The 14,358-nt window shown below is 38.6% G+C and overlaps 1 protein-coding gene across 2 annotated transcripts in view; it reads right to left on the bottom strand.

The window, feature by feature from the left end:
- The window catches only part of eif4e2 (eukaryotic translation initiation factor 4E family member 2), a 37,594-nt gene extending 23,831 nt beyond the window's left edge, over positions 1 to 13,763 (bottom strand). The window contains exons 1-3 of one of the 2 annotated variants that reach the window (XM_043702382.1): positions 13,635 to 13,763; positions 5,610 to 5,724; positions 2,081 to 2,215 (exon numbers count right to left, since the gene is read on the bottom strand). In XM_043702382.1, coding sequence (XP_043558317.1) covers positions 2,081 to 2,215; positions 5,610 to 5,724; positions 13,635 to 13,654 — 270 coding nt within the window. In that variant the 5' untranslated portion in view covers positions 13,655 to 13,763. The remainder of the gene's footprint in view (positions 1 to 2,080; positions 2,216 to 5,609; positions 5,725 to 13,634) is intronic. The other variant, XM_043702381.1, reaches the window with a different exon arrangement.
- Between the last annotated feature and the right edge of the window lie 595 nt (positions 13,764 to 14,358).

Genomic DNA, 14,358 nt, shown 5'->3' with positions numbered 1-14,358 from the left:
ACCATTATTTGATAAAAACATGGCAGACTGTAGATACAACTAATTTTCTCATCTGTCAAACTCCTCCTCCGTGACAATTGACTTCCTTCATGCTCAAAAATCTATTTAACCCAGCTTTGCCATATATTTAATGTCACACCCTCCATTACTCTCTTCTGAAGAGAACTCCCAAGACTAAAGATTCTCAGAGGAAAAAAATTCTCTTCACTTCAGTCTTAAATGGGATGTGGTGATGACTAAAGTCAAACAGTTAGTTGGATGATGCTCACACTGAGCAGAACAGGTTCTGGGATGGAATGAAGACTCCTGTGTTTTGCTTTTACATCACTGCTAGTTGTAGCACTTTGTCTGGTTCAGTATAGCAGTCCTGTTGGTTTACCTCCTTCCAGCTCCCTAAGCATCTTCTTTCTGATGGTGCTGCTCAGAGTACTTCCTGGGAGGATCTAACCAAGATAGCTTCTCACAGCCCATCACAAGACTACCAAATAAGGCTTCTATATTCGGTGTTCAGTTGACTTAGACTGGAGGTACAGACCCATTAACTATTTTGTTTAAATCTGCCCCAGTCATTTTCTTTATTAACTTTCATTGTCAGGTTGTGGTGAGATAGAAAGAGCTATTTATACCTTCAGGAAAACTACTCTCGAGGTCTTTCTATTTACCCTTCAACATTTCACAAAATTTCAAAAAGCCCTGTGATTTCTTCTTGAGACAACTACTGTCTGGTCCCAAAACAAGCTGAAATTTACATGTACAGTTATGTGACTTTTTGCATGATTCCTTGTTCATTTTAAAGACAAATTAGCATTCACTATAATCACACACATTTTAATTGTGACAGTGATAGTGGATCAGTTCATTTTCCCCACACTATATACCATCTGCCAGATTTCAGAGATCCAAAACTCTCCTTCCATGTTCTTCATGTAACTTATTAGAAGCTTGCATTCTGCATTTGCTATTCAAAATTCTCTTCATTGGATAGACTAAATGCAGATTGGGCAATTACTTTCAGCAGCACCAAAGTTCACTCAACAAGCATGACTGAACTTCCGCTTGCCTGTCATTTTAATTGTCTCTTGCTAATATTTGTTTGTTTGGCCAATTGCACTGTTCAAGAAAGGCCCAACACAAGGTTGAGGAAAAGCACTTCATCTTTTAATTAAGCACTTTCCAGCTTTCCAGAATGAACATGAGGCCTACAAACTTCTGACAATTTTGGTGCTCCATTTTGATTGCTTTCCTTTGCTAGTTTCATCTGTTTCAGTCAAGCAATAAACCTGTCAGAGGCACAACTTTTGTTTCTTTTCTTACCCATCAACATTCCCTTTGACAGTGCAAGGGAATGGCTGAGGAATTCCTGACTTTCGCCAGATCACAGACCTTCCTTTTAGGCTTGTTTCATCCACCCCTTGCTTAAAACTTATGATAAGGTTACAGACCTGAACCATTAATTGTTAATCTCCATAGATGATGTCATAACCTAAGTGTGTCAACCATTTTCGGTTTTATTTTGAGAGCATATTAGAAGAGCAAAATATCTCCTTGGTTTCTTCCAAACTGACTTGGAACTTTCCATCTAAGCGATGGATGGTGTTGTTTTAAAATAGTAATAGATTAGGAATGAGTAACTGATAACTAGAATTACAAAGGCAAAAGATTCATTATCTTTTTATTGTGCTATGTCAATTCAAGTTATTTAGAAATGTTCAATAAAGACAATTAGTCCACTGAAATTAAAATTTATATTAATGAAAATATTAAGAAATGTCAGAGCGAGAAACACGTAAACAAATTGAAATAAAGGTGCAGCATACATTCCCATCACAGAAAAATGTTAACTTTCTCGGCAACACTGCCTAGAAAGAATTTGGCAAATCCAATGAAGCAATTGGCTTTAAGCCTCCACCAGTTCTTTATTTACTTAGTATTTATAACTGCTTTTATCTTTCTAATGATGTATTTTTCTTCCAACAAATTATCCTAAATTTTTTTGTGAACAAAATAAGTGTAAAGAAAACTCGGCAGCAAAATACTTCCTATTGTAATAGCATAAATAGCAAAAAAAAAGAGTGCTTACAGATGCAAATGTTCCAATCTGTTTAACATTCTGTTCATAACTCTGAGAGCTGGTTGGTCGCCCTGGTGTACGTCTGGAATACCAGAATGTATAGTTGTACTGTAGTGGGTGTTCTCCTGGACCAGGGACCACTGCCTGCAATGAATAACATATTAAAATGAAAGTGCAGCAAATGTTTTCAAAATGGAGGTAAAGAGTCACACTCTTTTTCTTAGATGGTCATACTTCTAGTCAATATAAGGGACTGCATATTTTCTCCTTTTGGACTATAAATTGAATGGAAGTTGGACACTACTATATAGCTGAAATATGAATAGAGTGTTTTGCAATTTGAATCAAAAATCTAAGTTGTGTGGTACATTTGCAGCTATACGAGACTATGTTGCTTCTGGAGCAATGGGTTTGATAGATTATTGAGATAAAGCAGTATCAGGAGTCTTTGAGTTCAGGAAAAATTGCCTGGTGACAGCCCTCAACTTGTTTGAGCTGCAATTTGTTAAAAACTTGAAGGCAGCGCAGCCAGAAACATCCAAAGCCAGCAACAAAAATCATTTCTCTCCCTTCTCTGTGAGAGGAGAAGACAAAAATAAAACCCCAAGTAATTCAAAAGAAAGACTTCTCATACAAAACGAAGGTCGACCTGATCAACTATCAAAATGAAGAACATCCATCACTCTCCACACACCATGTCAACATTAATAAAATCAAAAGAACTGTGAGAGACAACTTAACTCACTATCGTCATCTGGACATTTGATCTACAGAAATCCTTTCTCCTGTCCACTTTTTCCACCCGTAATATTTGCCAAATATTATGCTTGTTTTTTTGTCTGTCTTATTTGTGAATGAGTGTGTGTCTATTTGGGTTTTAAAGGAGTGGAGTTTATATCACATTGTAGATTAGTAGTTCTTTCTTTTTTCTGACATTTGTTAACGAATACTTTTGTTTAAATGACATCATTTAAAAAAAGGTTTCTTCCTTGTTTACTCATACACTGTTGGTACCTTCTAACACTTTAAATTAACTTACTTTGTTATGATGCCCTTCGGAAAGTGCAGAGATTTTCAAGCCCCAATACTCTGGGGTTGCCAAACAAATTAATAATCTAATCAAAGCATGCAAAGACCACAATTCACATGCCTGTTGGAATCAAGTTGAGAGAACCTACTGACTAGGTTCCTGTACTTAATAAGAACTACAGTTTATTACCAATAAGTGAACTTTAATCACAAATAAACAGCTATGAACAATCAACATATTGCTCTACTAGTTACAACTCTAACATCACTCCCCCTAACTTTAAAACCCTTACACATATATACAGACAGACACAGACAAACAAAAACAAACTTGGGTTTCATGGGCGGAGGTGAATAAAAGACGAAATCCTGATGTGATGGTGCTGGTGCTGGATTGGGGTGGACAGAGTTAAAAATAACAATACCAGGCTATAGTCCAACAGGTTTATTTGGAAACTAGCTACCTGATGAAGGAGCAGCACTCTGAAAACTTGCACTTCCAATTATAAGACTGGAAATCATTGTTCAATAGCATCAATCCACAGGGTTTGCTGAAATGATCCTTTTGCTTGCCAGGACTTTTTGTTCTTTAATCTCTTTTCTCTTCTTCACAAGAGATACAAGACAACTGGTACACTAACTACAAACTTTTTTTAGATACTGCTTAAATGCAATAACGTACAGTAAATTGGTGGGAATTAAAACTCTATTTAGGCTTCAGGTATTTTTACTGCAAAAAGTCTCACACTCAGCACCTGTCCTTCCAGCAGTCCAAAGGCTTCTCACTGTATTGTTCACACCCATAAGCTGTGCAGTTGTCTGTGAACCAGAGAGCTATCATCAGGCTGACAATCTCTAGCATCCATATCAGGTCACAATTTCACAAACCAATCAGTTACTTTTTAATCAGCCAAATCTTACTCTGCACATCAATATCCTTCTCAATCTCCACTGTCTCTCCACCAATCCCAGTTTCATGCTGTGTACAGTTTCCCCCACTGCTTGAACAAAGTAGCCATGCAAACACCACACACAATGAGCTTCAGGAATTGTTTTCAGAAGTCCAGCAATAACTTCATATTCTTTTGGTTTTAAAACACGCCTATTTTTTCATTTCAGTTATGGTCTTTACAAGTTGTATTTTGGCAGTTTGCATTTTGGTAGCTAGAGTGTAATTTGTAGTCAGCAAATCCCAGAGCTCAGCTGCCTGGCAGTTAAGTATTATTTTTTTCAATTCTAGACTTAAAATAAAACAAGCAAAGTAAGTTTTGGAAATTTTGAATTCACCAGATTGCTTCATTACTTTTTAAACTGGTTTCACATTACGTGTAATTATGCTTCACATCAAGGACATCTTTAATAACACTCCCAAAATAACATTATACAAGCCTGAATATAAAAGTGAAGTTCCTTTTCTGTCACTGAAATGGAAATTATTTTTAAATCAACACAATAGTAGTAGCATAAATGCACAGGGAAACATTCATCTACTTTGTTATTAAAACTTGAGAGAAAAAAGGATCTAATAAATGAGTATCAGACTAGTCATGACCACATTCTTATTTGCACAGCTTTTCATCCTTATATTTATATTCTAAATTAAACACTGTATTGTAACTAACATTCCAACAGTTAATTTAGAACATAAATAGAAGAATGGAAATTATTTTTTATAACAGTACTCCCAATGCAAGAATAAGATTCAATTTTTAAATTTATTTGTGGGATGCCCCTAGTTGCCCTTGAGATGGTGGTGGTGAACTGCCTTTTTGAACCTTTGCAGTCCACCTGCTGTGGGTAGAACCACAAATCCTTTACTGAGGGAATTCGAGGGCTTGACCCAGTGACAGTGAAGGAACGGCAATACATTTCCAAGTCAGGATGATATCCCAATGTATCTGCTACACTTGTCCTTCTAGATTGAAGTGATCATAGGTTAGGAAGGTGCTATCTGAGGATCTTTGGTGAATTGCTGCAATGCATTATGGCGAATATACATTTCTACTACTGAACGTCAGTGGTGGAGGGAGTGGATGCTTATGGATGTGGTGCCAATCAAGCGGGCTGCTTTGTCCTAGGTGGTGTCAAGCTTCTTGATCCAATTGCTTCCCTCCTGCTCTGTAGCATATTACAGACCATATTTAGTTGGTCATAATTCACCATCCAACAGTTATCCCATTCAAACTTTAAGAATTACTCCACAGTAATTAGGCAAGTAAAACTATCTATGAACCCACCACAGATCAGCTGTCAATATTTTGTCCTTTTATTCAGCAGAGTCTGACTGTGAGCTGGCTGTTCCTTCAACAACACATTTTGTATGGCTAAACAAACAAAAACAAAGAATGGATGCTGAAAATCTGAAACAAAAATAGAAATTGCTGTGGAATTTTAGTAGGTTTGGTAGCATCTATGGGGAGAAAGCAAAGTCAACATTTCGGGTCCAGTGGTCTGTCTTCATTTTGTGTGGCTGTTCATTCTGTTTCAGTGTGTGCCTCGATGTTCTTACCTTTCGTTTGGTACTGTTTGGGGTCTTCTCCTTGTCTGTCTTTTCCTTCTCATTTTCTTTCTGTGTGTGGGTATCCTCATTTTGATCTTGATCACCACTGTCATCATCTTTTAAACTACAAAATGAAGAAACAGTTTGATACAATTGTCTAGTATGGGTTAAGAGTGTTATTTAGCAACAGCATAACGATCCATTTCAACTCTACGAAATCAGTAATAGTTGTACCAATATGTTGCATACTTATTTTTGCTTACAAAATTGTCTGGCATATAATGCTGCAAGCAGCGAGAGCAAATGCAACATTAACCAGTCTGCCTGACAAAACAATTCCACATATTTTCTTCAATAAATAATGCAACCAAAGCCACTGCAATTAAAATTTCACAGGGACTGTTCTAAGTTAACTGCTCCTTCTACTGTTCAAACCATAATTTTATAATACCCAATGGTCAAGGCAAGTTTGGAATATGCTATTTATGATTAGAATGACTATCCCACAATATGGAGGTGCCGGTGTTGGACTGGAGTGGACAAAGTTAAAAATCACACAACACCAGATTATAATCCAACAGGTTTATTTGGAAGTACTAGCTTTCCGGCAGTTGCTCCTTCATCAGGTAGCTTCTTTACCGTGTCCTGCTGTTACTGCAAACTCCTGAGTCTTGGTCTCGTATTGGTTCCCAATTTAATAAATATCCATTCTATTCTGTGTTGTTTAAGTAGATAGATGAGTGTCAGTTAAATATACAATACAGACTCAAAATTCTTATAAGATTAGAATATATTCATTGACTTTCAAATGGCAAATTGTAAGGCAATTAATATAATTAAATAAATTCAGAAGTTTTGGGAGTTCAGTCGTATTGAAGAGAATCTTCTCTGGACTGCTTCCAATGTCAGTACATCTTTCTTCAGATAAGCGGCCCAAAACTGTTCATAGTATTCTAAGTATGGTCTCATTAGTGTTTTGAAAAGTTCCATTTAGTTTTACACTTTTATATTCCTTTCCATTTATTTCAACACTGAGCTGAAAAGCAGGTCAGGCAGCATCCAAGGGGCAGGAGAATCGATGTTTCGGGCATGAGCCCTTCTTCAGGAAGCTCTGATCGCCAGCATCTGCAGTCCTCACTTTCCTCATTTATTTCTACAGCCAACATTCCATTTGCCTTCCCTATTACCTGCAAAATTTCAGTGTGAGCTTTTTATGATTCATGGATGAAGACTCCCAAATCACTCTATTTCATAGATTCATGCAATTTTTCTCCATAAAATTAATAGACACTCCCTCTATTCTTTCTGCCAAAGTGCATAACCTCACATTTCCCCACACTGGGAAAAATAATTGATTGTATTCCATCAGCCAACTTATGTCTATATCCCTCTACAGATTCTGTCTCATTCTCACTATGTACCTTCTCACCTACTTTGTGTGTCATCCCGTACTTGACTGTTGTATGTATACTCAATTTCTACGTCCAAGTCATTATATTGTTAATAAATGCAGACACAGAACTGATCCATGTGGCACACTATTAGTTACAGATTGCTCGCCTGAAAATGCCCCCTCTTACCCCCACTCAGTCTTCTATTAGTTAGCCAATCCTCTATTCATGAGGATGTAGTAGCTCCAACACTATGGGTTTTTCTCTTTTTAAGTAGCCTAATGTGTGGTTATCTTATCAAATGCCTTCTGAAAATCCAAATCTATCACTTTTCTTAAAGCTCTCCTGCTTGTTACTTCCTTAAAGAATTTTAGTAAATTTGTCAGGCATAATTTCCCTATCATGAAGCGATACTGCCTCTGCTTTATTATATTATGTAGTTATAATACATTATCTGGCCCAGCATCTCTATTTTAATTACTTAGTTCCTAAATATTTTTTGAAAAATCATACTTGCCCTTTAATTCATACTTTGTAGCCTGTAAATATTTCACCTGTTTACCTTCAATTTGAAACTAACCTATAATAATAGTCAAATGAGTAGCTATCACCAACCAATTAACTTATAATTTACCTGCGATATTATGCTTTTGTGCTGGGTGCCCGATTCTGGGCTTCAATTTATCCTGTTAAAAAAAAATCTTACAAACTATGATCCAAAAAAAACAAGTTAAAAACACAACTCTTTCTTTCTGCACTATATTCGCATGTTGCCTCCAAATTATACACTCAATCACGCTGTGTCTTACTCTGGATTTGATCTCTCCTTCCTGACCATGTGAAGCTTTTTGATACTAATATTTAGTAACTTTATAGTAATTTTAGGAAGTTAGGAATTTAGTAATTTTGGAATGCTTTTAGTGTCTTCTACTGCGAAGACTGATGAAAAGCATTTATTCAAATTTACTTATTTCCCTTTTTTCCCCCCTCGCCAGCCTCATGCTTTAAGGGGCCTATGTTCTCTTTGGCTTCTCTTTTTCTTTTTATATATTTAAAGAAGTTATTGTTGTCTGTTTTGATAATACTAGCAAGTTTACATAAAGTTTATTTTTTCCTGTTTTTTACCTTCCCAATCTTCTGGTTTACCACTAATCTTTGCTATATCTTATGTTTTCTTTTCTTTCAATCTAATGCTATCCTTAATTTTCCTGGTTAATTATGGCCCGCTTATCCACTTCCTAGAATCCTTTCTCTTCACTGGAATTTGTCTTTGCTGTGAGTCAACCATTTCTTAAATGTCTCCCATTGTTCCTCAACTGTCTTTGCCATGAAACTCTTTTCCCAATCGACTCCAGATACCTCTGTCCTCATCCCTTTATAATTATCCTTATTTAATTTTAGCATAATTGTTTCCAAACCAAGTTCCTTCCTCTCAAACAGAAGACTAAATTCTACCATGTTATGGTATCTGTTCCCAAGGGAATCTCTTACTCTGAGACAACTTATTAAACCTGCCTTATTACACATTACCAGACTCAAAGTATCCTCATCCCTTGTTGGATCTACAACATGTTGTTCCAGGAAATTGTCCTTTGTACACTCTATGAATTCTGACTCATTGCTTCATCTGCCAATCTGACTAGTCATCCATGATTAACATAATGCCTTTGTTAAATGCTCTCCTTATCTCCTGATTTATTCTCTGTCCCACTACATTGCTGCTCTAAGGGAACATATAGACTACTCCTACAAGGGTCTTCTTTTCTAATGTCCACTCATATGGGTATTACATCTTCCAATTCAAGATAATTTCTTACTATCGTACTTATTCCATCCCCTTGTATTAACAATGCTATCCTCCACCCTTTCCTTCCTGCCCGTCCTTTTGAAAGATCATGTATCGCTGAATGTTTAGCTTCATGCAAAACTATATCCATAATGCCTAGAATATCATACCTATTAACATGTATTTGTGTGGTCAATTAATCTATTTATTTCAATTACTACGCACAATCAAGAGTCATTAATGTTGCTCTTTTAAAAAATGTTTTCCCCTTCTGACCTTATTTACTGCTTCTTTACAATGTATACTCTGTAGTTTCCTGTCCTGCGCTGAATATTGCTATCCAAATAACTGACCTGTTATTCCATCATATCCTTTTGTTTTGTAAAACTACACTTTGCATCTCTCAAACCTTAGTTAGCTTAAAGCCCTCTCTGCAGCCCTTGCTATTCAATTTGCCAGGACACTGGGTCCCAACATAGTTCAAGTGAAGCCCATCCCATCAGAACGGTTCCCTTCTCCCCATTACCAGCACCTTCATGAACTGAAAGCCATTCTACCCTCACCAATCTTTGAGCCATGCACTTAACTCCTTGACTTTATTTGGTTTATGCTAAATTGTCTGTGGCTCAGATAGTAATCCAGAGATTATTAGCTTAGATATGCCGTTTTTTAATTTAGCTCCTAACTGTTCAGAGTTTTTCACAAAACCTTTTTTTCTTGTCCTACTAGTGTCTTCAGTACCAGTGCAAATGGGTCCTAGGTTTTATGAATCAGTTAGTGTACAAAATCAAAGACGTAATAGTATACTTATAGAAAATTATGCTAAGTCAAAATGTGGTATCATGGCTTGGTCACCCTAAAGTTAAAGAAAGATGTCAAGATTATGTAATAGATGTATAAGACAAGTTTTTTTCTGTGAGGAAAAACTAAAGAATGCAAGACTCTTTATTAAGCAACAAAGGTTAAGAAGAGATCTGATCGTCGGTTTGGATTATAGAATCATAGAATTGATATGACACAGATCCTTTAGATCTGTACTGACTCTTCAGGTGAGCATCATGATTTGGTGCCATTCGCCAGCCACCACACCATAATTCTGCATGTTATTTCCATTTAAATAAACACCTACTGTCCTCAAGTGTGTCAGTTGATCCTGACTCAGTGCATGCAGTGCATTCCAGAAAAAATCCCTTGCTAAATAAGCAAGTTTCTTCTCACATCACATTTACTTATTTTGCAAATCATTTGAAATCTGTGCCTGGTCATTCTTTATCATTTTATGAATCGGAACATATTCTCTGTAAAAGTAAATTCACTCTTGAACACCTTGATTGGTCCTAGTTCCACCATAATCTCAAGCATGCATTACAGATCCTAAATAGTCCTTACAGGAAAAACATTGTGCAGCCAGTGCTTTAAATTTGCATGGTTTCTCAATCCTTTTACCAATGGGAATAGCTTTGCCTATCTACTCTGTCCAGATTCATTATGATTCTGTCTGCCTCCAACAATCTCATTTCATTGTTATGGTTCTGTTCGCCGAGCTGGGAATTTGTGTTGCAGACGTTTCGGCCCCTGTCTAGGTGACATCCTCAGTGCTTGGGAGCCTCCTGTGAAGCGCTTCTGTGATGTTTCCTCCAGCATTTACAGTGATTTGTACCTGCCGCTTCCGGTTGTCAGTTCCAGCTGTCCGCTGCAGTGGCCGGTATATTGGGTCCAGGTCGATGTGCTTATTGATTGAATCTGTGGATGAATGCCATGCCTCTAGGAATTCCCTGTTCACCTCTATCGACAAAACCCTAGCCAGAAAAACAATAGCCAACCTGCTGGACATACAGAACAGACAACAAGACTGGGAACCGATCAACCTATACTCAAATTACTGGACCTGTGCCTCACAACACACTTCACATTCAACAACCAAATATGAACAAAATCAACAGCACACCCATGGTTTCACCCATCTCTGGACTCATAGCAGAAGCGGTAATGCAAAGGTTAGAACAAACAGTCTTACCACAAATTCAACTCAAACTCTGGGTCAGATATGTAGATGATACCTGTGTAATCATTAAAACACAGAAATAGAGAACACACACCGGATCATCAACGCCACACTCACAGGAATCCGATTCACGAGCGAGGAAGAAAAGGATAGCCAACTCCCATTCCTAGACGTGATGGTACAGAGAACACCGTAACGGAGATTTCACCACAAAGGTATACAAGAAAGCCACACACGCAGACCAAGTCCTAAACTACGAAAGCAACCACCCCAACACACACAAAAGAAGTTGCATCAAGACACTGTTCAAAAGGGCCACAACACACTGCAGTACACCAGAACTGCAAAAAGAGGAAGAAGAACACCTATACAATGTATTCGCCAAAAACGGAAACCCCCACAATTTCATCAACAGATGCCTAAGGGAAAGACAACGGAATGAGGACATGCCACAACCCAAAGGACTAGCCACACTACCATACATCAAAAACATTTCTGAACTGACAGCCAGACTACTGTGACCACTAGGACTCATAACAGCACACAAACCAACAGCCACTCTCAGACAACAACTCACCAGGACGAAGGACCCGATACCCAGCATGAGCAAAACCCAATGTAGTGTACAAAATCCCATGCAAGGACTGCACAAAATACTACATAGGACAAACAGGAAGACAGCTAACGGTCGGCATCCATGAACACCAACTAGCCACGAAACGACATGACCAGCTGTTCTTAGTAGCCACAAACTCAGATGACATGAGTTCGATTGGAACAACACTACTATCATAGGACAAGCCAAACAGAGAATAGCCAGGGAATTCCTAGAGGCATGGCACTCATCCAATAAATAAGCACATCAACCTGGACCCAATATACCGGCCACTGCAGCGGACAGCTGGAACTGACAACCGGAAGCGGCAGGTACAAATCACTATAAATGTCGGAGGAAACATCACAGAAGCGGGTCACAGGAGGCTCCCAAGCACTGAGGATGTCACCTAGACAGGGGCCGAAACGTCTGCAACACAAATTCCCAGCTCGGCGAACAGAACCACAACAATGAGCACCCAAGCTATAAATCTGCTCCCAAACTTTGAATCTCATTTCAACCTCTCAGTCCCAACTTTTTCAATGTATGCAACTGAATTTCATTCTCATGAATCTTTTCTGCACTCTAATACTTTCACTTCCTCCCTACAGTCTGGTGTTCAGACCTGGACATAATAAATCAGTTGAGATCCAATCAATGTTTCATACAAGTTCAAACACTTATTTGCTTTTATACTCTATGCCTTCATTGACAAAGGTTTGAGTGCTGCACATTTTAGTAACCATATTCTAAACCTGTCGTAACCTTGACAGATTTATGCATTTATAGTATACACTCAAGTCTCCCTACTCTTGCACCCTTCATTTTATACTGCCTTCCAGCAGGATTTCAATAAAAACAAATCACTTCGCACTATTCTGCAGTAAATTTCATCTGCCATTTCTCCATTCACTCAATTTCAAAATGCTTTACAGCAAATTAAGTACTTCTGAAGGGTAGTCACTTTTGTAATGTAAGAAATGTGACCTAATTTCCACACAGCAAATTCCCATGTACAGCAATGTAATAACCTGCTTCTAGTGATTTGGAATGTTTAATAAAAACCAATCAACTCAGTTTTAAACTTAATTTAGCTAACTTCAATTGTTATTTATAGTTATTTATTCCAAACTTTTACCATCTTTTAAATGTCAAAGGGTTCCCTAATATAATTCATGAAAGACCTAGCTTAAAATTTTAGACTAGGTCTAATTCTTAACTCCAGTCTCTCAGTAAAATACTTCCCTCTGCACTCCCTTTAATATCTGTTAACTTCAATTCAATGACTATTCAATATTTTAAATTCCAGCAGCTACAACTGTAACTTGTTTAATCCCGCCCGAAGTCAATGTTTGGACTCTGAGGTAGTCATGCGACTGGAGACGTTAATTGTTTCTTTCTCCACAGATGCTGCCAGACCTGCCGAGTTTCTCCAACATTCGGGGTGCTTGTTTCAGATTTCCATCGTCCGCAGCGTTTTGATTTTATGTAATTCCAGTAAATCTACGTTTCACTTGTTCCATGTCCAATCCAATACAGGGAACTACTCAAGCTTCTCGGCATGTATTACCAGGTAGGTAAAAACAATGACTGCAGATGCTGCAAACCAGATTTTGGATTAGTGGTGCTGGAAGAGCACAGCAGTTCATACCAGATGGTTGTATGGTTGAAAAATGGCTTCTAGCACCTTGTTTCCTAGTCAACTAGATATTAGCATAATGGTAATATTCTATTACCCTTTTGGATTATTCACCGCATTTGTTCATGAAATGTAGCGATCTATGTACTAGAACCAAAAAGCCGCTATGGACGTTATTGCGTCTTGCTTTAAAGCAGTTATAGGGTACTCAGATCTTCGGCAACATTAACCCTTAAAAACACAATGTCCTTTCAAATTATGCCAAACCTATTGACAAAACATAAACGAGAAAAACAATGTTAATTTCAAAATGTTGAAGATGTTAATATATTGATTTCGGTATAAATGAGTTCGCACGGAGAGACTAATGGAAGCATCTGATATTTCAGGGTTGGTTGTTTTACAAGAGCCTCCTCGCTACGGTTAGACATCGGAATCACTGAGCCACACAGGAGGTCCCACAGCCCGAACACGAATGCGGCCCTGCAGGCGGCAATTTGAAAGGTCTTGGGGAAAAAAAAAGATGAATAAACGTCCCGGGACAGGCCGCAAATACCGAGATAAGATTCAGAAGAAATGTTTGTGTGGGACATAGAGAAAGGGAAACCAATGACTCACGCATCGAACTTGTTGTTCATGGTGTTAACACCGGGCGGGCCAGCGAGAGAACGCTCTCTCACTCGGGGACACTCCCCTTCAGCAGCCGCTCGAACTGCAGCTGCGCGCTCACCTGAGAGGCGGAGCCCGGGACATCCGGGGACGCGGCACGTGATGGCTTCCACCTCATCAGCTCGGTGCGCGAGCGGCTGGTCCGTTGGAAGCGGCACGGTTAGGTGATAGCGCGACATGGGTTGGGGAGAGGCAGGTAGGAAAGAAAGGTGAGGAGTACCAGGTTAGAGGTGTGCAGATGGTGGCATTCAACCAAAAGTGGAGGGAGAACGAACGATTTGGAGATACCTTTTTTTTTTAAAAAATATACTTTATTCATAAATAATTTGATTGTCTGTACAATTGGTCATGCCATACGTACGTAAACATTTACATACAGAGGTCAAAACTTATCATTTTTATACAGGTCTGTACATTTTTTGATCATATTCCCATATAATTAGCTGAGGCGTCAGCAGAGCCCAAATGACTGCATGGGCCCCCTGTTCTTCGTTAGGCAGGCAGACTTTACACAGTGGTCTTTCCCCACCGCGCCTTAGCGGCAGCTGCTCCAAGCTTCAGCGCGTCCCTCAACACATAGACCTGGACCATGGAATGTGCCAGTCTGCAACACTCACTCGGGGTCAACTCCTTCAGCTGGAAGATCAGCAGGTTTTGGACCACCCAGAGAGCG

This window comes from Chiloscyllium plagiosum, chromosome 13 (assembly GCF_004010195.1).
Source record: "Chiloscyllium plagiosum isolate BGI_BamShark_2017 chromosome 13, ASM401019v2, whole genome shotgun sequence".
In the NCBI taxonomy this organism is placed as follows: Eukaryota; Metazoa; Chordata; class Chondrichthyes; order Orectolobiformes; family Hemiscylliidae; genus Chiloscyllium; species Chiloscyllium plagiosum.
Note: the sequence above shows the minus strand (reverse complement) of the source record. Positions and strands in the feature narration are given on the sequence as shown.